Source organism: Trachurus japonicus, chromosome 22 (genome assembly GCF_045865225.1).
Source record: "Trachurus japonicus isolate A0001 chromosome 22, Traja_1.0".
Lineage (NCBI taxonomy): Eukaryota > Metazoa > Chordata > Actinopteri > Carangiformes > Carangidae > Trachurus > Trachurus japonicus.
The window spans coordinates 26,427,011-26,454,992 of NC_140928.1; the positions used below are offsets into that span (position 1 = coordinate 26,427,011).

Sequence of the window (27,982 nt, forward strand, 5' to 3'; positions counted from 1 at the left end):
TATATTGACGTAACGTCGCAACTTCCGGTATAGTTCCGGGATTCGTTCGCAACAACGCTGGAGGAAGGTTGAAAACAGGCTCTGAGCTACCAAATTATTTCCTCATAGAGTCGGGTTTCTCCTAATATTCACCTTGGATATCAATAGCAGCCGAATTATAATAACAACCTGTCACATGAGTCCGCACGTGTCGGTATGGACAACCGTTGTTTTTGTTGTGCATCAAAGTTTAGCCTCTTCAAGAAGGAGGTAAGGTCTGGCTGGCTTAGAATAATAACGCAGATATACATGAACATGGACAGTAAACGGTGTAATTTCTGCTGGTGTGTCCTCACAGCTGGGCTGTAAGAACTGTGGCCGCTCCTTCTGCTCCAGCTGCTTGACTTTCAGTGCTGTGGTGCCTCGCTGTGGCACCACCCAACAGCAGAAGGTGTGCAAACAGTGCCATGGCAATTTGACAAGGTAAAAGTCAAACCAGAAAAGAGCCAACGGAATGAATGTGATCATCTGATGAGCCTGAAGGCCTCTGACATGTCTTTGTCTTTTCACTTTCAGTGGGGAGTCGCAAAGCAGTGCTGGAAGATGGTCCCCTCCTGAAAATTACAAAAAGTGATGATGCTATACATAACATTTATTTATGTGATGACATTTGAAAGGCAACAGTTGTATTACATGTAAAGTTCATGTCTCTCCCATAGACGAGTCGCTGCGTTGGAGGCCAAACAGCAGGGACATTCAGCGCAGCCTCCAGCACATGGAGGGAGCAAAAACAGCAGAGCGGGCCATCTACCTGTCAAAGCCTTGAGTAAAGAAGATCAAGCTATTGCTGAGAGACTTCAGAAGCTCAAAGAGGAGACAACACCCAGTAAGGAAATTAGATTTTAACGACTACTACTTCAATTTAAAGGAATAGTTCACCAAAAAATGAAATTCAGTCATTATTGACTTAACCCCCATGCTGATGAATACTCTGGAGTAGTTTTTTATTCCTCAAAGTGCATCTGGAGACCCAGGAGGCCGGTTCATAGTCCAACGAAATCCTCATATGAGAGTCAATAGCACCCGACACAAAAAGGTCCATAAAACTACACAAAAACCTTGTAATATTCCTCCTTACTGCTCGTCCGCTGCAATCCAAGTGTCCTGAAGGGCTATAGTCCAGACTTTACTCGAAACAACATCATTTAGGACATTTTTACAGCCTAAACAGTCCTGTATTGAATGCGATTCACGTGTGCACCCGCTTGCATTCATCAGCATGAGTGAGTCAGTTTCATAATGCAACAACTTTAGTCACACCATCTTTTTTTTTTACCTCTTCTTCAGAGTCTATCCCTTCTGAGAAAGACATAGAGTCTCGCCTCGCTGCACTGAAAGCTCCCAGCCAGCCAGTGCCTTCTTCAGAGGAGATGGAGGACCGTCTGGCAGCTCTGCGGGGTCTGCCTCCACCATCTCAAGCTCCTCCAGCTGTGAGCCAAACCCCAACTCGTTAGGCGACATTGTGAAATATTTGACATTGTTTAGAAAGGGCAGAATGCTAAAGAGTTACCAGTGCAGTATGGGTAATTGTGTGCTCATCTGTACAGGTGCACAAGCCTCCAGATAACAGGACTCAGACTGAACAAACCAATGATCTGCTTGGTCAGATGACAGAGGAAGTTGCCATTGATGAGCAGCAATCAAATCCTGAGTGCAGTAAGATCTCACTTCTCTCACACACAGTCATTTGTCGGTTTATCATACAGCGACCGGAGCAATGTGTGACAAATCCTGCAGATTATATCAGATTCCATTACGACAGTCGTGCCATAAAATCTCACCTTGTTCCACTTCTGTGTTGATCCCCTAATATGATACAACCTGTTATTTTCCCAGCAGATGCCAACGGCCGTATGAACGACCTTAACAAAGGGGTGGGGGGAATCCTGGATGAGAATTTGGAGGAGAACCAGGATGCGGTCAAGCAGCTGGAGGTTGAGAAGGACCGTCTGCTGGAGGAGGCCATGGAGGAGCTGAGGAGGGAGCGGCATTCCCAGGATCAGATCCTCCACATGGCCAAGAGGATGGCCCAGCTGAAGGGGCAGGACCCAGACAAAGGTACGTAACATATATGATTAACAAACCACTTTATCTTATCTGTTATCTACAGTTTTACTCCACAGTCCCAAAAATATGATCAGATCTGTAGTAAGAGGAATATATATCTGACAATGTGTCCTTGTTTTCTCATTTTCTTTTTAGTTACCATGGAGGACTTCCAACCTCCAGACAGTGATGAGGAGACTGAGGAGGAGGCAGTGAGGAGAGTCTTGAAACAGGTATGGGCTTTAAAATGAAATAAAATCAATTGTGTATTGTGATGTAGATGGTAGTGAGTGTACATAACACACCTTTAAAGGTCATGGAGAGCCAGCTCGGACCACTCAGGACCACCACAAGGGGCTGCTATTTTGCCACTGTGATTGTTTGTTAATGTGAACTGCAGACATGTTTTGAAATAGTTATTTTTCTGATCTTTGCTCCAGCTCTCAGAAGAAGCTGCACTGGATGAGGCCAGCGGCTACAACATCCCTTTAGAACAGAGTGGGCCGAGGAACGTGGAGAAGAAAAAAACTTCAAAGAAACAGGTACCAAAAAAAACAAACAAACAAACCCAAAATACAAATTCAAGCATTTTTCCAACTGTTAGAGCAGTGTTTTTCAACCTTGGGCTTGGGATCCCACGTGGGGGTTATGATTAAAAACACCACACACAATCTTAAATAACTGTATTCTATACTTTCACTTTCTCAAATATAAATCGAGTTCAAATCAAATGCAGCATTTTAATGTCAATGTGTCCCACGAGCCAATAAAGGTTGGGCACCACTGTGTTAGAGGGAATAAAATGTAATCTGTTTAATGGTATGATGTGTTTGAAAGAAACAGGCACCGGCAGCTAAGAGTAGGATTTCACCTGCTGCCGTGGCTCATCAGCAGTCAGACAGTGATGAAGATGAACTTCCGTGGTGCTGCATCTGTAACCAAGACGCCACGGTTCGCTGTCACACCTGTGAAGGAGACCTCTACTGTAACCGCTGCTTCAGGTAAATGTGACACCTTCACTATGAGAAACACAACCACAATTCTGTTGGTTTGTTCTTTCTCTCAGCTTTGCATGGAAATCTTTAGTCTGATGCCAAGGAGAAAGACGCCTGTGATTTGGAATGTGTACCATGACCCAGATACATTGCAGGCAGGATGCTGCCATAATGTTCAGCAGCATGAATATCAAGTATTTAGAGTGATGAATTATCAATCCACACTCCATTATCTCCCCAGGGAAGGCCATGATAAATATGACAGGATGGAGCATCGCACCACTAACTACACTGCGCCAAAGAAGAAGAGGAAGTCGTGATAGCTACACTGTGCTTGTCAGTCATCACCCTTAGACTTCTGCTTTAGCCTTAAGTGACCTATTATTATCACTATCATTATTATTGTCTAAAAGCTGTGTCAGGAGTTTTAAACACCACCTACTATCTCAAGCAATGCAGAACTCCTAATTCAACCTCTAACTTATTATATCCAGCCTGTATAAAGTGGATGTAAATATGTGTCTGTGTAGACCTCAGGAGGAGCTGCATCTTCCTCCTGTAACTGGAAACACTGATCTAGATGAGCAGAATTAACACATAAACAATAAGTAAGCAAAGCCTAGACACAGACTTTAATGCAAATGCAATACAGTGTACTGTATATTTTCTTTGTCTGTAATGTATAAAAATAGAGTTAAGTGAAGATTGTGTTTTAGCAAAACTGTACAGCAGCACACAAAAGTTGTAAAGTGTCCAATCCAATAAGAAGCTTGAAATTTCTTTTCTCCATGTCACTCGTCCTACTTCCTGAAGGCAACAAAGGCTCATCTTAGAGTCACTTTGCATTTGTTACCGTTTGATTTGATTCTTTCTTTTCTTTTAATTGACAAGACATACAGAAGGCAGACACATCATGAGCTCATCTGGGATGATGCACAGTCCCAGACTACTGTCAGCTCCGGACCGAAGAAGCATAGAGGAGTCAGTATAAAAGGATTAGTGAGGGCTTTGTTTCTTTTGGCAGGCACTGCAGTCACTCTTGTAATCTATGTTTGGCTGTGAGTCTGACATGAGCATTGCTTTTCTTGTCCTTGTGTGTAATTTAATTATAAAGGAAGCAAAAGTGTCGGGCGCCATGTCACGTCTTTTTTAGAGCGTGGCTTATCTTTTAGTTTTATTTTTAACACTAAAGCCTTTTTTCTGTTATTTCTGTTTTTTTTTTAAATCAAAGTTATTATTACTTGACAAAAATGTCTCAGCCTGGCAGCGTAGTGTTACAGCATGGATGGCCTCTGCGGTGGAGACTCAAGAGTGGAAGCGGGGCGAACCAAGCAAATTACTATAATGGAGCCCTTGGCCAAAAGACCCCCTCCGTATGACAGAGAGAGGGCCAGAGTGCAGTTTCATCAGTGTGCATTACTGTCTAGCTAACTGAGGAGAAACCATAATTACACTCTCCTCCGGGGGCTTGCTCCATTAAGGGCTGTACTGTATGGGGGCAGTTGCTGTGTTTGCCTTTTCTGGCCATGTCATACACGCACCACAGACAGGAAATGGATGAGGATAATGGATGCATACTTAATGGACCTTCCTGCTGCTGATTTCACTGTGTTTACTCCTAGACTTGACATGTCAACGTCTTCTTTGTTTCCATCACTCTGTTGAAAAATTTATGCCAGAAAATGGAGCCGTGTATTCTGGGAATGATATACTGGGGACTGTGCTACAGTTAAGTCTCCGGACTGTGGGATGTGATCATTCTTTAGAAACAAAGCTTTCAGAGCAGTTATAAAGGGCAATTGTGGTAACGGCGTTGTGTAGTTGGTACTGTAAACAGCTGGGTATGATGCTCAACATTTTATTTGTGTATGTGTAATGAATAATTTGTGATGATTAATGCCAGTCAATCACTTGGTTGATACTTATAGCTTCTCGATAATTCATCAACAGCCTTGTCTTGAAAATGTTCCATTTTATTTTGACATACAACACTTGTTATATCAGAACAAAAATATTTATGTACATAAATAGGCAACTGAAAATGTACAGTCTTGCACCAAAAAAAAAAAAAAAAAACAGTCCATCTGAGTAATAGTCAATACAGTTTTTATCTCATGTGCAGTATTGGTATGTTTATGAGACACAATGTTATAGCAGTCCATAAATTAAAGCAAAAAATGATAATAAAAAAAAATCCATTTAAAACTGCTGTGGTGTTAGACTGATGCTGACCCAGGAGGAGAGTCCCACAGACATGTGAGCTGCACATACAGGCAACCAAACAGTTAACTGGTGGGAAGATAAGAGGCTCCACATTGTCTCAATTCTTTATTTGACCTATAATTATTTCTTCAAGGGACCTGACATTTTGCGTAGACCCTTTATCCTGTAGAGCAGCCCGTTGATAAAATCCTGTGGGGAAGATGGTCAAATCTGTGAGTGAGTCTTACAAACCAGACGACAGTATAACGGTTCATCATATTTTCCTCGGTTGAATATTGAAATCATCAGATGCCAGCGTGTAGTTATACATAAGTGATGGGATTTTTTCCCCCTCTCACCTCTTTTGGCTTCCCACATTCCTGCAACAGCTCCTAACAAAGGGAACAAACAGAAACAGGCTCATTTACAACACAGGACGTTGCAACATTAGATTCCAGCAAGGGTCAAGAGCTTGTTAAATTATTATTACCCCACATAACAAACAGTCAGATATGTACTCAGGTGTTCAAATGTTTAACTTCTCTGGCCTGAATGTTGGACTCCACCTGTTTGCAGAGCTGCACTTTTAGAGGCCAGTTCCGTGATATGATAGTGAGTGTAAGTTCATTTGAGCAGATCTTACGTGCAGTCGGGTTCTCTGCCCCTCGTCCGTCAGCTCCAGGAGCTCATCTATGTCGATCTCTAACTCTGGAATCTCTTCCTCCTGTAAAAGCAGACAGAAATAAAAGTTCCTTTATTATACTATTGCTTATGGATATCTTTCCATAGCGCCTGCATGCATGCGCTTATAATGTGGGCTTCTTGCCATCCTGTCCACACCAGTGAGCAGAGTCATCCAGAGAGAAAAGAAAGAGGGAAAGATGTGATGCAACATGGCAAGGATCTCACAGCTGTACAAGGGAATATATAAACTCACGGATAGTCGGATTTTAAAGAGACATCCCCATGTACTTTTATCACCTGTGTTAGCTGTGTTAACTATGATGTACAAGTCAGGATAAATATTGTTTTCCTTCCCAAATAATTACTCATAACAATGACGTGATTGATGATGTGCTGCGCATGTGAGGAAAGCTGAAGAGCGCTGAGGCATGAAGGCAAAAGGGGCTCCAGGAGGCCATACTTGCCACATGGCACCATCAGATTTCATGGATGGTTAACCCTGCTGGCATTTAGCTCAGACATTATGATAGTGTATTTCCTATTCAAAATATTTTTCCAAGCTATGTATTAATCTCAGATTAGGTTATCCCACATTGATTTAAGATGCAAAATTTTCCATAAGCAGCATTCTGTTTATTTTGGTGAACTGTGTGTTTTGTAGAAGATTGTGTAACGTTCAGTTAAGGTTGTAAAAAAAGAAAAAATCGTGGCACAGAGTTTCAAGTTGTAAAGAGCAAATATTGCAAAGTAATCAGTTCATATCTCAAAGCTTTTATCCACACTCAACTACATTTTCCGAGGGAATGAGGAGTGCTCAGTGGAAGGACCCTGAACACTGAGATATCCGGAGTCAGCAGGTGTGGACTCATATTTGACAAGTGGGGCCTCTTTTTTAAGAGGAATATTTTCCGGTTGGGGAGTTTTCATGGCTGGTGAGGATGGGGCTCGCACAGCTTTCTGGATGAGGAGAGAGCTAATCAATGTGGAAGTGCTGAGTGGCGGAATAGATGGGCCCACCTTCAGAGTCCCCTGTGCCCTCTCTAACTGATACTGATGCTGCCAGTTTGGACCCCATGTGATCGTGCTGATGTCTGCAGGATGCACGCAGGGATGAACTTGTTTTATATATATATATATTTTTTATTTTTTTTTTATCCGTGCTGTAAATTTCTGTGAGAGTATGGGCTTTGCGTTATGCTGTTTTATGGTCATGATCTAGCACAAAATCCCTTTTTGTTCTTTTCTTAATCCTGCACATGCAGCTTTCTCTTGCTGTTTTAACATTTCACGACAAAAACTCAACACAAAGTTAAGAATTTAAGCAGCAATTTTAATAATTTGCTCTGCTGTCACTTCTGTTGTTACAATTGCTGTGTAGACTGTTTCCTTTTTTGGTACTGCAGTGTAAATACTAATAACTTATGTGATAAATAACTGCTAAATTGTTGTGCTGTTTTTTTGTTGTTTTTTTTTACTTAGTTCAGGCTTATCTAGTTATTACCTCATTTATTTATGCTGCATTGATTGTACAGCGCTCTGTGTCCAGTGGGTAAGGACTAACTGTGACAATGAAACCTCACAGAAATGATTAGGCTATGCAAATTAAAAAAGTGGATATACTTCTTTATCCAGACTGCTCTCAAACCTCGCTCTGCCCTGTGACTGCATAACCATGCAGAGAACCACTGAATATCAATGAGAGACATTTGCACTGAGCCGGGGCAAACATGTGCATTCATCATGAAGAAATGCGACCGACCTGTCAGTGACTTTTTAGTATTTCATATTGAACGTGTGGTCACAGTTTTCAGCTTGTTGAGAGTTACCTTCATTGTCAGAGGGAAACAGCATTTTAATGAGGCCTCTGGGCAGAAATGTCTCAGCAGCACTTTTTGAAGTTAAAAGCAACAGACTGAAGCTAAAATGAACGCTGGCACTAATATTGGAATTCATGAATATCAAAGTGGTTCTCTGAGGATTTCTGCTTCAGACCGCAGCGCAGATGTAGTCGGAATAAGCAGCTGAATTTTGTTAAGATAAGATAGAATAACCTCCACTGGAATTTATATTTCAGAATCAGAAATGTGTCATTGTTGTCCTGATCTGACCTGATTTTTTACTCTGTTGGGACTTCCACCTGTTTTTTATGCTTAAAACATTATTCATTTTTTCTTATAAGTCCTCTGTCATGTTGCACTGCTGGAGTTGTGTTTGTTTATGGTAGAGCTATGCAGCATAAATGGAGAATCTAAAAGTGCCCTAAGGATGATACAACAGTCAGCAATGCCTGTTCTGAAATGAGTATTGATACTCATGCTACCCCCGCCCCCCGAATAATTTTCTAATGATTTTGTTGAACCCTGACCTGTTGTCGAGGGCAACCCCCAGGCTTAAATTGTCCTTTGCCCTTTGCAGAGCGTACTGAAAGCTGAGGGGCCAGACTTTCCTTGAAGTTGAACGTTGATAATTATGGATCCCAAGGACTGTCAGTTTTCTGTGAAGGACAAAGGGTCCAGTTGTACAAGAGTCTATCGGCAGGTTATCAAAAGCATTCATTCACCACATTGAAGCTTCCACAGAGAAGGAACCAGATGGACTGTGGAGCCCTGCTGAACCAGGCTGTATCTCAGCTGTATTCACATAGCACAATGCTCCATGAAGTCTGTGGAACTTCCTCCACCCATTTGGGTCATAATAAGACTTTTACTGTATTATTTTTCCCCAGATGACCATTGCATGTCATTTTGGTGGGATTGGTGATCATTTTGCCATGTTGGCGAGGTCATTTGGTTTGTTGTTCAGCTGACCACAACTTTAATGTTGGCCTATTGTTTGCAATGACTTTTAGCCTTTTACAATTTAAAGTTGGAATACCTTCTTTTGCTGTGTTGATGAGTGTTAGCTGAAAAAATCGAGACCACTCTGTACACAAACTATGAAGCGAACAATGGGGCTAGTTGGTTTGGGTCGCATTTTCTCCCTGTTTTTAATGCTAGGCTAAGTGAAGATCAATCGTATATAGCTTCAGTTTGAACTGAGAGATATGAAAGTATGGACTTTTTTTTCACCTTAGTTGACCAAAAAGTTAATAACCATGTTTCTTAAAACTTGGAACTATTCTTTTCAATGTTTTTGTTACCAGCTACTTTCCCTTTAACCTTTAAGTAATAATATTCACTGTCCCATGGTCTTTAAACAAACTTTGAACATCAACAAAGCATCACCACTGAATACAGTGTGGCTCTGTGACCCACACTGTGTTTGCTATTCTAATGTAAAGGAAACCGTGCCCAGGAAGTGTAGCGGTTTCTACAACATGCCAGCTCTGTGTTGAACTTATCGGACCCTTCCCATTTCCTGTCACAAGCTGCCCACTGATCAAAATATTCATCATGTCACAGTTTAAAGAGGGCAAACAAGAGGCTAAGTCAACAACCATTAAATAACAATAAATTGTAATTAAAACTCATGGAAGATTGCCATGGTTACTTGCAAATTCCTCTAAGGATTTAATAAAACAGACATTCAGTGATTAAACCTAATAGCCTTCTGGGTTACTCTAATAGGCCTAATTTAGGCAGCTTCCAGGATATCAAAAACAGTTTTTCCACATGTTTTTAAAAATGTATTTATTTACCATTTTTCAAAAGGTGTGAAGTTTGCAGAGAAGGTGGCCACTCCAGACCAGGGCAGCACTTGTATGAATTAGAGATGCGGCTAAATAATTCAGGTGGTGACACAGGGGACTGATGGTAAATGCTTCCACGCGGAAGACTCGGGGAACCAACAGCGTATACTTCCCCTGAGCCAATGCAAAATTCATTACACTGGCCAGAGCACATGGACAAGTCATGCCTAATTCCACACAAGTGACTCCAATACAAATATCAAGTCATTATATAGCAAGGGTGCAGATTATATTTCTTCACCTTATCAATTGTACAAAGATCCCACGCTCCAGTGATCTGGGGCAACATGCACATTCACTATCTGAGTGCTGCACATTGATACTCATGTTAGATTATGTTAGAAACAGTACATAAAAGGCTGCAAACATAAAATAATTGTATGTTTCTGGGACAAGATCAAAAGAGTAGAAAGGGAGAGACTTCCGATCTGTTTTTGTTATCCGCATGCCCCGGTTTCCGCTAATGGGATTTATTCCACCCCTCTGCCTCACAAGCATATTACCATATATTACCACAGGGAAGAAGGCTTGGGGTATAAATGGAATAAAGCTCATTAAAAACGCATTGTGATCAGAAAAAATCTTGCACATTAAAAAATCCCCTGTACTCAGTTGTGACAAAGTGTTAGCCTGACTATCTACAGGTCCAGATAAATATGACGAAAGGAAATATGAGTTATTTATCATTGCCTGTGCTCCAAAGATTGTCCATGCTAGCTGATGAGATGGATATGCATATGTACACTCATGTTCTGCTGAATCAGTATATTGTATAGCAGGGCTCCTTGGCAGTGAAAGTGGATGCCAGACAGCGAGGTGGCTCCGGGGCATCTACAGCAATGGATTTCAATGAGGAACACTTAGTCTCTGCCTTTCCAGCATGAAATAGAGGTGGTGCTGTTGTCATCTGATCTGCATCGTCATTAGGAAGCCCCCTGCTCCTAAACAGACACCCCCCGATTTCCGCCGTGCGTGCCTCGCTTCATGCCTCGCGCGGGTGACGAGACATCTGTTGCCATGGTTTCCCCTCAGCGAATGCCAAGTGAATCAATATGGGGCCTTTTGACTTAACTGGATTGTATCCCAACATGCAGGAGTGGAGTTGTGGGGGTTGCTGTGTGTGAGCTGACTCATGTCTCACTGTACTCCCTCGCACACATCTAACATAACCATCTATGCAGTGAGGCCATTGATAGAGCACATTATAGAAATGATGAGTGCACATTTCCATTCCATTGCTCTTATTTTCATAAATGTGCTATAATAATAATAATAATAATAATAATATAAGTATACTGTATGTACAAGTGTGCATGATTATTCTCACTACTTGTGTCTGTTGTTCAAATGCTATAATATCTAAGTCAATTATTGATAGTAATTGAGTGACATGAACATAGAAACAATGCAGACTAAAAAATGACATAATTTCCTGAAAGCCACTATAACAATAATAATAAAAACTGAACATGAAGTGCATTTAAACCCAAAGATGTCTTTCATTTTTATTACTTTCACTACCACTTTATTACTCTATCACACAGTCACGGGGATATTGCTCTTTCCCTTTCTTCTGGTTTTACTGATCCTGGAATCACAGCTATTCAGCTTCACTCTGTACACATCCATCATCTTGACGCTTAAACGCCACCGTACGTTGACAGCGATGTGGGTGTTGTGTTGTCCGTGTTGCAACACGCTCTCTCACATTCAAATAATAATCTTATCAGAACAGCAGAGCAGCACACGGCTGAGCTGATACTGCAGTCAGGTTGATGACACATGAGGGCTCGAGCGCCAAAAAAAACTGCAGCCATTAAGCACAGCTATACTTGCCTCCCACCCACTCCTCTATTAGGTCGCTCCGATCCCTCATGCATGATGTATTTATTGCCTGCCATAGACACCTATACTATGAGCGGCTGCAGTGCCTCTCTTGCAGCCTTTCCCCTCACCTCCTCAGACACCCCCAGTGTACATTTGAGTTGTGTATGTGGCCGTTGTGTGAGCCGGTCCCTTCCCTACCTCGCAGTCGAACAGCAGGTGCAGCTGTCCGTCGATCCACTCCTCTATGTCCAGCCTCCTCTGCAGGTCCTTGCGGTTGTATTTGACCGTCAGCTTGCCCAACTTGCGGTGCGCCGGCTCTTCTGTTTTGTCCGCTGCCTGGAACATCACCCTGGACTGGGTGCTCGGCTCTGACGCCATGGCTGCCACGGCCTCAGGGGGAGGGGGGGGACCGTGGAAACACACCGAGCTGTATCACACACACACACACACACACACACTCACTCACACACCTTCAGGCTGTGAAAGCTATGTCTTGTACGCCGGCCCTCTACTCTGTCTCTATACCTCTGCCTCTGCTTTTCCACTGAGCTGCTGTTCCCATGCGTATCTCCTGTTATCTTGCTGAATGTTTGGTGTTCTCTCTCTGTAACGCTGCCTCTAGCTCTCTGTCCTCGTCCTCCTCTCTCTCTCTCTCTCTCTCTCTCTCTCTGAAGCTCACTGTCTTGCTCTCCTTCCCTCCTCCTCTTGCAACACCCACTGGCTGCACTATCAGGAGGATGGTAATGAGATATGCCTTTGTGAGTGAGTGTGTGCATGCATGTGTGTGTGTGTGTGTGTGTGTATGCGCGTGTGAGTTTGTGTATGCATTTGTGTGTGAACGCATGCACCTTTCAGGGTGTGTGTGTGTGTGTGTGCGCTTGCTTTTGGCTCTCTTAAAGCAATAAAAAGGGGAGAAAGGGTAAGAGTGCACCCACTGCAATCAAGTTAGGGTTATTACTCTGGTGGAAAATATGCCAACATGTCTGTGTGATGTAACAAAATATCTCCTTATATCTCTGATTATATGATCTGGAGACATAGCCATAATAAACATACCAACACAAGCAGCCATATTTGACATTATTACCCTCAGCAAGAGTATCTTAAGTATTTGTATCTGCCCAAAGGGGTAAAGGGGTTTAACATGCTACATTGCTACGGGCTCTTGTGTTCACAAACACTTCCAACAATAGCTGGGTCCCCCTGACAGGTGAGCCAGGGTTCCTCTAGTGTGATAGCTGCCCCGTCCTTTATAACAGGCATTATCAGGTGTACGTTTAATAAGCCTTGAAGTCAAATTGGCATCCTCTGTTACACACCCATAAATAATGGATGAATAAGGGGAGCACTGTTTGTGGCTGCCCAGAAGTCAAATGTCAAATAAAAGTCTTGAAACCATCAATGTTTGCAAAGTCAAACATCAACAGAAGCGAATAACCCAAGGTCAGAAATTCATAGTTGTAGCTCGCAGCGCCAAATTATTACAGGTGAGAAAACAGAGACAACGGGCTGCAGAGTTTCCACAGATCCTATTACTATATGAATAATGGGGTTCAGTTTTTTGTTTTGGCAGGGGCTATCAATCAGCCATAGCTGCGCGTGTTCACCCACTGATGCACCGTCTGTTACAAACACTGAATTATTGAGCGCCTCCAGCAGCTCACCTTTCCAGGCAAACAAATTCATTCATCTCGTCTTATATGCTACTTGGTTCTGCACCGCCGGTTTGTCTCAAACTGAGACGTTGGACCGGAGACTTGCTTTGGACCTTCTCACCTCAGACCAGGCTGGATGACTCATCTTGGGAGTCTGAGAAGGAAAATGGGGAGCAGAGAAAACATTTGTGAATTTTAGTTTAATTAAAAAAAAAAATAAAATAAAAAAAGTCTAATTCTGTCTGGAAATGTGAATGACAGTTGTCTGAGTGACTACTTCCTGCTTCTCTCCAATTGTTAACAGGTACATGCTGGAGTCATGACTCATCACACGCTATAATTTGATGACTCGGTGCATGAATCATGTCAGTATCACTGAGATTACAAAATAAGACTGTGTGGGTCCATCAAATTTAAATGATAATTTGAGTTAATGATTATACTGTTTGTGAGATAGTGTAGGCCAAAAAGCATGTTTTACAATTACCCCCCCCCCCCCCCCTCATCTTCTCTCTCAGCTGTGGTGGGATCACACTGCCACCTTCTGGACTCAAGCTGCTAAAGAGATGAAAAGTCCAGTCCCAACGCCTCTGAATCAGTGATTTTCCCAACATTTGTCAAAACATCCTGTCAAAACGTTATTGACCTATTTTTTTCTGTGTCATGAATACCAAAGTAAAAAATGCCTCAACTAATTGATTAAGTTTGGCAATCAGTGTGTTTTCTCTGCCCCACCCTATTGCTAACTAGTAGTTATACAGTTTTGCACTCTAATAACTCCAGTTGTGATTGCTGGCAGGATCAGGATGTGTGTGGGAGCTCCATCATGACTAAATCAAAATTAGAAAAGTTGCTCAATTTGTTGGATAGACTAAAAAAAAAAGGTAATGGTTGTCTTTAGCAACACGTTGAAGATTTTGGCGTAATACGGTCATGAGGTCATCCACCTAAGAATAAGAATGATTAATAATATTTTATTAAAAGGGAAATTCATTATTCCACGAAAATAGGCAAAATCTTTTCTTTTTTTAATTGACAAATCAAATGACCTAATCTTTTTGCTATTCAAAACAATGTCGTCTTAAAAACAAAAAACAAAAATCAGTTTAATATGAAAGAAATGTATAAAATACAGATAAACACAAAGATAGCTAGAGGGACATCCCCTGTCTCGACATGATACCTCATTACTGCATGAAGTAATAATGCTTTACATTCACACACACATAGACATAGTAGTCTACAAACACAGACACAGACAGAAACACTCACCCCAACGAACACACACACACAAAAGAAATGTCCCTGTTCTGATTGTGTCCTCCAGCCAGAAGGGAGTGGCGTTTCAGGAGTGGAATTTCACTTCCTGTATCTCTCAGGTGACTCACCTGGTTCATGTCGTCGGTTGCTCAGGTTCTTGTCGACATCAGAGAAGTCAGTCGTCCTCTGCGGGTTTCAGCGGCTGGTTGAAGGATTAGATCAGTGTGGAGGGGACTTTGTGGAGGTTTTTTCTAACCATCTGTCCTGGTGCTCATCAGGAAGCCACCGCTCGGTTTAACGTCATTTCTACTGAAGGTTGATTGTTGGAGAGACGCGACGACGCGCTTTTTGCGGCCTAATCCCTGCACGGAGAGGCTGAACCGTGGGTGGTGTTACTCACTGACTGCACTGGGGTTGCAGGTGGTTTTCTTTTCTTTTTTTTTGTTGCAGGTGGAAGGTTTTTATTTAGAGTGGAGATCTTTTCTGGACTTTAGAAAGATGAACGCAGCTTCTTATGGACGGTGGGGGGCGGTGGCGCTCCTGGTCTTCATGTTGTCCCTGGACTCCACCGGGGGACAGGAGAACTCAGAGTGTTTTGACACATTCAAAAACGGTCGGGAGGATTTCGTCCTCGATGCCGACGAATCGGTGAAGGACGGAGCGACGTTCATTTCGTCGCCCAGGCTGGATCGATACCGGGACTGCGTGGCGTCCTGCTGCAAAGACCCCAGGTGCAATGTCGCCTTCATGGAGAAGGGAGCCGAGGAGGGCATGATCAAATCCTGCTTTCTCTTTGACTGTCTCTACAAGAAGAAGTACGCCTGTCGCTTTGTGAAGAAGAAGGGATACATGAACTACATCCTGGACAAAGTCTATGACAGTTACCTGGAGGTGGATGTCGCCCCAAGTAAGAGCCAACTGCTACAGTCTAGATGATTCATTAGATGTTCACATGAGTTCATTTTCCCCACATTGATACAAATCACAACTGGTTCTGAGGAACTACTTCTGTTTATTAATTATTCATTATTAACTTCTACACAAACCTGATGCAGATGAAAATTATAGTCTAAATATTAGAGTTTAATCTGTGCCTTCATCTAAAGGAGGGAAATAACACTTACATTCAAGTTTGCCTTTAGGGCCCCAGCTTTGAAACCAGGGGACAAACTTTACTTAAAATAATGAAAACTTTTCTTTCATACAATTAAAGTTCTGGTTTGTAGCTGATGTGTCCTAAAAAAACAACCTAAAAAAGGCCTAAAAACCTACCTTTTTAAAAAAGCCTTTCATTAGTTGTTTCCTTTGGGGAGACGTTCTCTCTCCAAATTTTAACTTTTTTCTTTTTTTATGTAGCCTAGCACTTTGAGATTGTTTGCTCAATATAAAGTGCATTACAAATAAAATTCATTATTATTATTATGTGTGAGTGTGTGAGAGAGCAGTTTGTTATCAGGCCTCAGATTGAGGGCAGAAAGACGGTTCGACATGTTCACACACGTCAGGCCATTATCTTGGCCCCTGCTGTGGCTTCAGATTTCAGTTTCTACCTCTGCCTCTTCATGTGTCGCAACTTCTCGCAACCGGAAATGTCACTCACCTTTTGAGTCACTGTCTTGTTTGTGATGTGCATTAAATCCCACGCTGTCGTTCCAGATGAATCGGACCGTCCGCCGGTGGCCAACGGGGGCCAGGACCAGGTGGTCCAGCCTCAGGACAGTGTGACGCTCAACGGCATAGAGAGCAAGGATGACCATGGGATTTCATCCTACAACTGGCAGATGCTGACTGCTTATCCTCATGCTGTCTTTGAAGTGAGTGAGGGGGAGTGCAATCCAAAGCCACTTTCATAAATTCCAGTTCAGGGAAACGTAGAAACTCCTGAACTATTAGTAATTCTGCATGTGTCTGACGCTCCTTTTTAAATGATGTGAGCCTGGCACTTCATTATAAAACGCACTTCCACTAATCCACTTATTACACTATGTTATTATACCTTGTAGAAGACCATCTTTAAAGACCAGATGATCGTGTCCAATCTGACGTCTGGGATGTACAAGTTCCAGCTGACCGTCACCGACACAGTTGGCCAATCAGACTCAACCAAGGTCGCCGTCCTGGTCCTTACTCCTGAGCAGTCTGAGCGTGAGTGTCTTTGAGGAAACCGTCAAAACCTGATATGTTCTTTTATGTAGGAAATCATCAGTTTTCCATCTGTTTATTTCTGTGCATATAGACTTCCACTCTGTCCAACTGAATTTGGAAGTAACACGGATATATATCCTGCCTTGTTAATTGGTTGCTGCAATTGAATTGGTTTCTCTGCAAATATAGACTTAAGGGGGGTTCTGGTTGAGTTTCAGTAGTAAACATGAGTCATTTTCTGTTGTTTGTTGACATTTCCTTTTGACATTCAGGCTTACTCACCTTGTGTTTAGTGTTGGGCCATAGGTAAGACAGGATAATATCTGCACTCCTTTAATTTCTTATAAATTGCCTGAAGATTTTGAATCCCACCCTGAAAGTGCAAGATGGGGATTTCTGAACTAGACAGTCACAAGCATCTCACTTCAAGTTATCGTGCCAGTTTACTGTGAAGGGGTTGGTTGTTTTTTTCTGAGGAACACAAAGCGTTATTTTTCTCTGGCATTGTTTTCTATTTGTCACCGGCAACAGTGATTCCATGTTAGCGCTGATCAAACCTGCCAAGGCAAGCACGTCCGATTCCCGCCGACTGAATGACGAAACGGTGTTAAGATTAAAGAGATTAAAGCTCCTGATCTAAGGAGATTAGATCAGATACAACTTGGAACCAGATGTTTCCTTTGTCATGGAATAAAATGGCTCGGTACATGTTGTCACTGATGTGTGACATCAAGTTTGCAAGTCATTTCCTTGGAATCCACAGCTTGGAAAACCACAATGAAGGTGTGTACATGTTTGGAGTTTCACCAGGAGTCAGAAGAGAGTGGAGCCGTTGATGTGTGTGTGTGTGTGTGTGTGTGTGTTTTTTTTTTTTTTACTGCCTCCATGCCTGCCACCCCACTCTCTCCACCCCCGACTCAACAAAACCTGTCAGTCTGGTTTCAGCTTGGGTTACACAAACAAGAAAACTCCGGTCGTCATCCTTATTCTTTTCAGTTTTGGTTATAAGTCGTAACATTTCATTCTTTTCTTAGACTCAGTTTTGTGTTTGCTGGTTGCTCATTGACTGTAGACTAAAGGACAAGGGGAGACTTTTAAGCTTTCTGCGGCTCAGTTACCCATTAACAGCTTGTGTCGTTAATGGTGTGAGGAATGCGCTTCAGTTGAATATGCACGGGCATGGCGGTGACTCTTAAATGTCAATGCTGCCCCATTTATTCCACAATAATGAATGGTTTCACTAACAATGTCATTCATGAATGACAATCACATGAAACTGTGAGAAGCTGGAAATGAAAGTAGCTTACTCTTCTTTGTATTGTCTCGCTGTATGTAGTTTTCATGAGTCGCATGCAGACAAGCCACATTTCCTCCTCTAACCTCACTGTCTATCAAAATGCCCACCACTTCTGTTTTACTCGGTTGCACATCTCCATATGTGACAACTATGTGCGCAGTTATTACCTACTATCTTGCCACAGAACAGACGGGAAGAGTCGGAAGTGAAGACAAAATGCAAATTTAATGCCAGATGAGAGACGCAGCTCTCGGTGGTTGGTCAAACTGGTTTACTGATAGTAAATAATCACAGGTGCACTGTTAAGAGCCTAGTGTAGTGGCACTATGTGACATTAGATTGGTATTTTAGAGCACTTGAGTCACACAACAGCTCTGTTTTTTTCCTATCAGGGAGCTTTGGTGAGAGAGTTGGGACGCTTTCTCATGTCTCAGGGAAAAATAAATGTATCTCCCAAGCTTATACTCTTTGACAGCAGCACTATGAAATCAGTCAAAAACAACTCTTGTGTTAATGTCAATGATGTAAGAACTTTAAACTTTATCTATTTCCTTTTCTTCTACTTTTTTTATTCTTCTTTGCTCTTGCTTTTAACTCTTTGTTTAATGTTAACACATTTTTTTTTATGCTGTTCTTTTTAAAGGGACAACGAGGAGTTTGTATTTGGTTATAAAAAAGTCTCATATTAATGTGGCTGAATCTACGTTACCCACACTTGTTAATGGCTCCATTTTTGATAAATATATTGTTTTGTCTTCTTTATAGTTATTTTGTTATTATTATAAGTGGTCGACTCGAACCAGCATTTCCTGCTTTTGGTTTTGCGGATGCTGCCCTGTGGGTCATGGGAATAACGCTGCCAGATCATCGTTTATGGTCGGAACTACGACGGTATCTGATCGTCTTCCAACTTCCGGCTTTCATTCTTGATCAATGAAAACATTCTTGGCAAATGTTTTCGCTTTCATCTGTCTTGCGCCGCTCCAAGAATTTCGCACGGGGGCTCATGGGAAACAAATGTAGTGTGAAAACACTTCACTTTCCAAAACTCCTCATTGTCCCTTTAAATGTTTTGTCTTTATGTAAAGCACATTGAGTTGCCTTGGTATGAAATGGCCTATATAAATAAAGATGCCTTGCCTAATGCTTTTCTCTGTGTCTCCCTACCAGACCACTGTATGGCTCCGAAGAAGATCGGGCCGTGCCGCGGCTCTTTCCCTCGGTGGCATTACAACGCTGCCTCGGAGAAGTGTGAGGAGTTCATGTTCGGAGGCTGCAGAGAGAATCTCAACAACTACTTGTCCATGGATGAGTGCAGGAAGGCCTGCTATGGATCAGGTATCTGTGCTGCGATCATACACATGTAAAGTCTTATGTGTACTCGGCTGCGCTGCGACACCTGGGGCCTGCTGTCACAAATGTCACTGTCAGATTGATTTATGGGACTTCCACCATTTCTGAGCACAGTGCTGAGCCAACGTGCTTGGAGGCGAGGCTCGGTGTAAACTACTTTCATTTTACTTGCATCATGATTACTGAAGGAGGCAGAGGAAGGACTGATCACAGAGAGGGAGGAGTGGTCAGTAAAGAGACTTTGTACTGACTGCTATGATCAACTCTACATATCAAACCGTGGTTGTTGAAAGCAAATTAAGCTGAGTTATTGTCGATCCCAGACGTACTGTGCTATAAGTGAGAGGCAAAATAATAATAAATAGTCTGCAGCTGAAATCACAGATCCGTCTGTGTGCTGCCCACAGGGCTCCAGCCTCATACAAGGTTCTGATCCAATCTGTAGGTTTTAGCATAACTTTTGTTATGCTAAACAATGACGACAACAACACACTTGAAGCTTTTAGCCCATTTATCTCAGTGGGGGAGCAGCATGCATGGCTTTTTTCCCCCACACAATGTCTTTTTGAAATCCAAATCCTGCTTGTGGTGGCTTTTTAATGTTGTTTGCAGTTATCAAGCACTTCTCTACAGAGTGCTTTTTTTTTTGCTGTGAGTAATCCTGAGAAGATCAATACCACTCTCACGTCTTTAAAGTAAATGTAATGCTACAGCCAGGACGGTCAGCTTATGATAGCAAAACAACTGGTTTCACTAGACTCTCAGCTCGGTGCCTGGTTCGTCTCTTATGTGTTGATCTTCAGGAGATCCAATTTTAATCTCATCTGTTGTTTTACTTTCAGAACGAGGCGCGATATCTGGTAGAGGTTTGCCAATTCCCTCGTCTCAAGGTAGGTGAATCTATGTTTCTCAATCACAACATGTTTTAGTATGAATTGAAAATATGGTGTTGGTGCTTAATTAGAAAAAAAAAAGACGGCTGTTATAGAGCTATGTATGTTTCTGACTAGCTGGTAAATCTAAGTTGAGTATGCAGCATCAATTCGGTCTGTTTTTAGTCTTCATTTTCTAGAAATTGTATTTTATTTTGTTCTATTTTATTGTTTGTAATTGTTTTTACTTAACTTCCTTACTTCCTTTACTTCCTTTTTATTTATTATCTATTGTAAAGCACTTTGGCTCACCAAAAGGCTTGTTGTAAAGGGCTGTATAAATGAAGTACATTTACATAAATGGCTCCACTATGTTCACCAGCTAAATGTGTGTGTCTCTGCTGGTTGGTGCAGAGCAGTGATGTACAGAGGGTTTTAGAGCTGCATTGAACCAGCACAGTAAAGTATTAGGTCAGACATCTGTGATCTCCTTTCACTTTGTAGTTTGATACACTGGTATTATAAAATATCAGTTGCTGCCAGCATCAGCTGTGGTGCAGTGCAAGTAACAGTTTCTGCTGTTTGATGTGTTGCAGGAGAGAAATGTGGTGCTCCCTGTACCACGGAGCAGTTCACCTGTGAGAATGGTTGCTGCTTGGATCCGGGCCTGGAGTGTGACTCCACCCCGCAGTGCACCGACGGCTCCGACGAGCAGAAATGCGAGGACTGTAAGCACCGACTATGCAAACTAGACCTTATTTCTATACAGACTGAATGGACTATTGAAAAGATAAGACACAAATAGAAAGTTTCCCTTGAAAGACATACTGTGCTAATTTGAATTATGTCCTGTGCGCCTCTAGTGAACAACAACTTTCGGATTCTGCTGCAGATCCCCCTGGATGAGCAAAAAGGTGATTTGATCCTCTCTGAGATTTGACCTTTACAGACTTTTCACCTTGATTTTTTTTAGGGGTGCACCGATTATTCGGTAACCGAATATATTCGGCCGAATATTGCAAAAAAAGCAACATTCGGCCTTCGGTGGAATGAGCGCAAAGCAAGGCCGAATATTAAAAAAAAAAAAAGTCTGATAAATACGCGATCGCGCGACGATGGAAACGGCAGCTTAAACCCCATGGAGCTTTATTAGTAGGTGACTCCTACTGTTAGAAAAACAACAGCAACAAGAGCAGTGGGGGGGAGCTGCACAGCGACCGCGCACCGGTGCACGTCGCTCCAAGAGCCGGTGCGTCCTGTCTGCAGCGGAGACACGGCCACTGAGAGGACTGAGTGAGGGGACCGAAAAGAAAAGAAAGAAAGAAAGACGAAAAGTTCCTCGGCCCAGCTTGCCAACTCCGTCCGTGGCCGACGTCTTTTAAAACAGTGTTTCCCAACCGTGGGGTCGGGACCCCATGTGGGGTCGCCTGAAATTCAAATGAGGTCGCCTGAAATGTCTAGCAGCCTAATTGATGAATTAAAAAAAATCTGACCAAGAAAGGTTAGGAACCACTGTTTGAAAAGACACTTGGGTTTTTTTGGAATGTAAAGTTTTTCATTTATATCGGCCCATTGTGAGTGCTGAAAGATCTTTCAGCACTCACAATGGGCCGATATAAATGAAAAACTTTATTTAACTTCTTGTGCTTTTTTGATGAGCAACGGCAACTGGAATATACAAAAACTGTCAGAATAGTCAATAAACATTTACTTTCTTTGAAAATTAAGTTTAAAAAAATATTTTATTTAAAAACTTTATAACCACTTTCGGTATTCGGTATTATTCGGTTATTCGGCCAAGCGTTTTGATTTTATTCGGTATTCGGCTCCGGCCAAAAAATGCCATTCGGTGCACCCCTAATTTTTTTTTTGTTTGATAGAATTCCAAATAAATGTAAGACGTCTGCCTACAGTCTCGACCCGCCTGTACATGTGTTGTTTTGTGCTTGTTGTGTGGTTCACAGTGCGCTGCACAGAGCCTCCAGACACAGGAAGCTGCAGGGACAGCTTGACTAAGTGGTTCTACAACCCCATCCAAAAAGACTGCTTCCGCTTCAACTTCGGTGGCTGCCAGGGAAACGAGAACAGATTTGAAACCAGGGATTCCTGTATGAAAGCGTGCCGTGGGGTCACAGGTGGGCAACTGTTAACACTGAGCAGGCACTTTACAGATTATTGGCATCCCTGTGGATTTACATCCCATTTCTACTGTGAAGATATAATTGCGCCAAATTGGAGAAAACCACACATCCTAGACCTCTCTCACATCACTGGTTAAAAGCCTCATGTGCAGGCACGTGATCACAGATCATTTTCATTTTTCCTCTCTTAGTCCTTTTTCTGCTAGTTTGTCTTTTGTTAATGACATCGTTTCTCCTCTGGCTGTTTTCTGTAGTGAAATTACTACTTACAGTTTCAACCCAACTATTGACATCGTACTAAATTGAATCAGTTTCCCAAAACAGAAACAAAATTTCGACATAGTTTTTGAATGTGTGACGTTTTTGAATATTTTGTAAAATATAAAATATTACCAATGGCTCAAAGGTCTACATGGAAACCCGTAGTGATGAGCCATGCAGCTTATCTCGGCTCTGTTGACCAGTTTAGCATGTGGACAAGATGAGCAATTCAGAAATATCGCTAAGAATTGTTTTCTAAAGCATCAGGTTTGTTAATATGCACATTCTGTATTCATGTTGGTTTTGTGTCATTTGAAATGACATTTGAACTATTTTTTTAACAAAAAAATGCCCCTGAAAATGACAAGAAAGTATTTTTTCTTCTGAAAACATTAAATTGAAATAACATTTTTTTGCTGTGTTTTAATGCATTTTGGCAAATACTGAGCAGAAATTATCCTAAAACTACAGCTTTTCTCCTAGATAATATGTGATCAGGGGTGCAAACTTGTCACCTTTCGGCGAAATTCGCCGTTTTGGATCCCAAATTGGTCATTTGTGTGATTCGTGTAAATCCGCAATAAAAAAAAATTGAGAGGGGGGGGGGGGGGGGGTCCGGCGAGGCGAGGCGAAGCAATGCACCTGTCTCTTTAAGGCACGTGCACCTTATCTGGATGACAACGAGTGGTGGCAACGCTCCTCTCCTGTCCAGCAATACACACCTTAAACTTCACTTTTAATACAGACTAACTAACGCGACTTTTTGAGCATGGCGAGTGAAAGAGTCGGAGCAAGAAGATGCGCCAGCAGCGTTGTATAGGTCTGCTCTGCTGTATGGGACCGCGTGTGTGTGATGATCGCGATCGCGGCCAATTAGCGATTAGCGCGTTTAGCTTTATTAGCTCCAGTGTCTCCCTCTTCTCTGGAGGAGGGTCTGGCGAGCGAGACTAGCTCCAGTGCGACCTGTGCATGGATGTATTATATTAACGGACCTGTTCAGCAGCAGCAGGAGGAGGAGGAAGAGGAGGAGGAGGAGGTTGACTGACTGTGGCAGGACACCTCTGCCTCTGTTTCACTTTATGTTGCTGGTGTGGTTGTAAAAGTAGTAGGCTAAAGTTACATTATTTTGTATGCACTAATTAAAGGGGCAGAGCTTTAAGTGACATTTTAGCTTTTATATTTTATAAGATATATTTTTTGTAAGAACAACAATTAATAAATATAGGTTATATATTTCAGTGAATATCTAATTGTTCTTAGCATTTGTTAGATAACTTTCTTTGCCCAATAAATTAAAACATGTTGGAACTATCAATGTCTCCTCTCTTGCCGCCAGAATCTCACCTACTTTTAACCTCAGACTGTCACAATGATGTATCAGATGTCAGACTGCCTCATTCTTTAAGTTTTAACCTGAATATACAAGACATGATTGATTTTCCCAACGATCAAAGTATACGAAACCGAACTGAAAACCATGACCACAAAACCGTGAACCGAACCGTTTGCTTGAACATCTTTTAAATACATATTGCCGCTTAATATGTTTTATGTAACCTATGGCATTTTTAAGCTTCATGTGTGTTACTGGACAGAAAGAGCAGCGCTGCCTCGGAGCATAGCCTACGTAGCCTACAGAAAACACATTTACATCAATAAATAAATGTTTCACAATGAACCAATCAGTCTGTATTAAATGTTATTTAGTTTGAAGGCAAGGTTTGCAAGGTTCATCTGATGGACATCAAGGGACAGATTCTCCAAGTTTTGCACAGCTTTTGCTCATGCTAAACCTGCATAGGCTGAAGACCCCCTTCACATATTTCAAAACCAAACACAGAGAGACAGATTGTGCAGGTTTAACAGGAGCAAAAGCTGTGCAAACCTGAGTAAATCTGGACCCTAGTCTCATGCTAAAATTGACTGTAAATTCACCTTTAAAGTTGGTTTTTAAAAAGAAATCCCCGGGGGAGCATGCCCCCGGACCCCCCTAGGGGGTCGGTATCTTGTCACCTTTTTTACCCCTGATGAGTTTGCACCCCTGGTGATAAATAATGCGAAAGAAATAGTGTTGCATTGTAAAAGTGAATTACATTTTATTCCACATTTGAGTCCAGATTTATTTTCCTGTATATAGTCCGATTTTTATTTAAAACTACCCGTTACACCACTTGACATTGGGTTGCAACAAGTCATTGACCCATCATGTATTTTTTGTTTCATGCACCATTTCCACACATTAACTGTCGCCCTCATTGTTCTCATCAGTGTGGTTTTTTTAGTTGCAGGAAACGGCTACTTTTATAAATAGATAAAACCACTGTGTGTAGCTCTGCTGCTGAGAAACTAGTGAATATTTAGCAGGTAAAGAGCCTGGTGTTGAACCAAACGAGTGTGTGAGCGGTGAACATGACTCCAAATGTGGAGTAAGTAACGCTGCTCTGTGACTCCTGGATGTGGAAATATGTGGCTGAAGAAGTTCACCACATCCACTTGCAGCAGCTGGAAGAATCAGTTATTGTAAATGTACTATCCGCTCAGTGCATTACACTGAACTCTTTTCATGTTTTGTATATCTTGTGTACCTCTTAATAATCCTCCAACTATATTGTTTTTCTTTATTTCAGAAAAGGACGTATTTGCAAGAAAGCAGGAGTTTGAACGTCAAGTGACTGAAGGCCAGACAAGTATGTCACTTTACTTTTCTTATTTCAACACCATTACACCGACTTTAAGGGATAGTTCAACATTTTGGCGAATCGGCCCATTGCCATAATCGCTATAGTCATAGCAGCAGGTTCGTTACCTTTAATTGTCGGTGCAAGCTATTTTTAGAACGGCAGAGCAGAGCCGTGAGCTGCTCAGAGCTACACTACGGAGGCTAATGGGATTTCTTGGTTTCCTTCATCAAACTCATCAAATACACAATCCAACAACTCCAAAACGCTCTCATGGACAAGTTGTGACCTGTATTCACCACGCTATGAGATAATAACGGAACGTTACGAGATGGAGTTGTTTTAGAGGTAAATGCAGAGACTGCTTGCCGTAAAACTGCCCCCGACAGGAACGTGCGTGAGCGGTTTTGCATGAATTTACCTCAAAAACAACTCTGTCTGGTAACGTTCCGTTATTATCTCATAGTGTGGTGAATATGCAGGTCACAACTTGTCCACGAGAGCGTTGGATTGTGTATTTGATGAGTTTGATGAGGAAAACCAAGAAATCCCATTAGCCTCTGTAGCGTAGCTCGGATTAAACCAATCCGCGTTGATCAGATAAACAACCTCCAGTGGGTTCTTGCTGATCGAGGTCGACATTGTTGAAGCTTCATTTTTCTTCCAGCAGCCTCATGTACTTGTCTTTGAACGACCAACCACAACGTTCACTGTTTAAATCCGACCCCCCCCCCCCCTCCGTCTCCCAGGTGTTATAGCTGTAGCCGCCGTCCTGGGCGCCGCCATCGTCGTCCTCCTGGGCGTCCTGTTGTACTGCCTCTGCAAGGGAAAGAAAAAGACGTCACAACACCAACGGGTGCCGGTCAACACCGTCCCCGTCACCTCCATGGAGGACAGAGAGCGCCTGGTCTACAACAGCACCACCAAGCCCATCTGACCCCCCCCCCCTCTCCTGTCGTTCACTGAACAGACTCTGATTGATGAGAGGCCAGCCAGTATGTTTTGGCCAAGACGGATTTGTTTTTACCTATGTGCGTATATACATGTGGTTTTAAGGGGGATGTAGACAGAGAGCAGAATGTCTTCGCTGATGAAATGTGATGTTTGATGATTCAACTTTTAGCTTGTATTTAATGCAGTGGCCTGTTAACATTTGTTGTTCGGGTAAAAGGTTTATACTCAGGTTAAAGTGGAGGATTTCCAGAAGTGTGGAGCATGATTACCACGTTATCCCGGTGGATCAAGTTAAATCTTCTCACTTGTATGTACTCGCTTCTATTACACGATCCAATGTTTGTCAGAGACCAGTTTTTTGTTTTTTTTAAATAAAGCCAGTTGTAACGTCAGTAGGATCTGTACTGGTCTGATGCTTCAAAGTTTTGTTGTTTGTTAAAACTGAACGTGTGATGTGATCCCTTCAGCTTACTGATCTCCTGCCACACCAGCTTCTTCACTCTGTTATTTTTGCCCAGTTTTATACATTGTTACATATTGCATTGGATTATAGATCCATAATGTTGTACATAATCTCATGATTTTGAAAAAGAAATATTTTACTTTAGAAGATTATTTTGTTTTATTGCTCACAAGTGTTTTTAGAACAAGCATAATGGGTACACAAAGGAATGGTTATTGATGAGGCAACCTGTAATTCTTAAACTCAACAGATGTTTGTACATAAATCCTGAGATCATTCCGTGCAACTTTAGCAGTATCGTGATGTTTATACGAAATAAAAATATCAACCCAAGTTGTAGTGAGGAGTTTTGTTGCTCTCAATGTGACTGTTTATCTTTATCTGCACTACTTCATTCATTCCTCTGTTTTCACGTTTTATTATTTGAAGTAATTTCAGTCTCAATATAATTTGAAATTACTGAAATTTGAAATTAATTTGTTATTTTTTCTCTGTACGTCATTGTATCAGATGTCCATAGACTAGTTAGTTTTTTTCTTATCTATTTCATGTTCTTTTACTTCCTCTTGCAGTGCTGGGCGTCTCCTCTTCACATACAGTAAATGCACGATGAGTTCACAAACATCTGACACTGGTTTACATGGTAAAGGTGTTAATGTGTTCATAAGTAATGCAGCGTTACTTCACTGCCAGTAATGGTCAGTGCCGAAACCTCAGATCACAACATCAGACCAGTGGGAACAGCTGTTGTGAAAGGTGATAGGGCTTTTTTTTTATTGCTCCTTTGTTGCATCTGCAGATGTTGACATGGAGGGTATGGTCTGATGTAAAGTGTAGAAGACTGATACGGGTGTTTAAGGCTTTTTTTAAAGTCCTTTTTTACTTTTGTTTTTTAGCGATGGGGCATGTTCATGTGTAGCTGCACAGAATAGGTTGAGGTGAAGCACTTTTCACAGAGATCCACCATAAATATAAATAAATAGTACATTAAATAATAATACATATAAATAAAGAATATTTCTTTATATTAATTAGATATTTATATTAATCAGATTCATATTACATAAGTACATAGTTGTGAAAATGGGAAAAAATGCCTCATCTTAAAGGTATTGTAGTTAAACATATTCTGTTATATTGTCTCTCTCTGTGTATGTTAGCAGGTTTGCACCTCTTTTCCCACGGTCAGAGAACATGTTGACTTGATTCCAGTCAAAACAGATTAAAACCACACTGACTGCTTTCCTCTGTGGCCTTGCATTGTGTTTCAGCAACAATACGCGTTATTTAGCTCCATTTCAAAATATATTTAACGCCATAACTGGGACAGAAGCAGTGCTATGTTTTTACCAGCAGAGGGCGACATTGATTTATCAGATGTCCAAAGTTCGGTTGTGTTTGTGTTTGTTTCAGGTCACTCTT

General features: G+C 41.8%; 3 protein-coding genes across 6 annotated transcripts; 2 read left to right on the plus strand and 1 right to left on the minus strand.

The window, feature by feature from the left end:
- The first annotated feature begins 19 nt into the window (after positions 1 to 19).
- Positions 20 to 5,221, plus strand: zfyve19 (zinc finger, FYVE domain containing 19). 4 transcript variants are annotated; one of them, XM_085767018.1, is made up of 11 exons: positions 20 to 249; positions 338 to 462; positions 556 to 609; positions 699 to 865; positions 1,327 to 1,469; positions 1,587 to 1,695; positions 1,876 to 2,097; positions 2,242 to 2,318; positions 2,526 to 2,627; positions 2,923 to 3,086; positions 3,322 to 5,221. In XM_085767018.1, the coding sequence occupies exons 1-11, from the start codon at positions 196 to 198 to the stop codon at positions 3,398 to 3,400; spliced, it is 1,296 nt and encodes a 431-aa protein (XP_085623144.1). In that variant the 5' UTR covers positions 20 to 195; the 3' UTR covers positions 3,401 to 5,221. The 4 variants fall into 4 exon arrangements, with proteins under 4 accessions (XP_085623144.1, XP_085623145.1, XP_085623147.1 ...); XM_085767019.1 differs by having other exon boundaries at positions 32 to 249; positions 1,879 to 2,097; XM_085767021.1 differs by having other exon boundaries at positions 41 to 249; positions 1,879 to 2,097; positions 2,929 to 3,086.
- Positions 5,222 to 5,253: 32 nt separating this feature from the next.
- On the minus strand, positions 5,254 to 12,254 carry ppp1r14d (protein phosphatase 1 regulatory inhibitor subunit 14D). The gene is made up of 4 exons (XM_085767022.1): positions 11,680 to 12,254; positions 5,926 to 6,006; positions 5,642 to 5,674; positions 5,254 to 5,492 (listed from the first exon to the last, which is right to left on the minus strand). Exons 1-4 carry the CDS (start codon positions 11,857 to 11,859, stop codon positions 5,424 to 5,426), a joined length of 363 nt encoding a protein of 120 aa, XP_085623148.1. The 5' UTR covers positions 11,860 to 12,254; the 3' UTR covers positions 5,254 to 5,423.
- A 2,131-nt stretch (positions 12,255 to 14,385) lies between these two features.
- On the plus strand, positions 14,386 to 26,893 carry spint1a (serine peptidase inhibitor, Kunitz type 1 a). The gene is made up of 10 exons (XM_085767415.1): positions 14,386 to 15,303; positions 16,053 to 16,210; positions 16,400 to 16,541; positions 19,009 to 19,176; positions 20,034 to 20,081; positions 20,660 to 20,791; positions 20,927 to 20,977; positions 22,028 to 22,198; positions 25,093 to 25,152; positions 25,893 to 26,893. The coding sequence occupies exons 1-10, from the start codon at positions 14,895 to 14,897 to the stop codon at positions 26,078 to 26,080; spliced, it is 1,527 nt and encodes a 508-aa protein (XP_085623541.1). The 5' UTR covers positions 14,386 to 14,894; the 3' UTR covers positions 26,081 to 26,893.
- Positions 26,894 to 27,982: the final 1,089 nt, after the last annotated feature.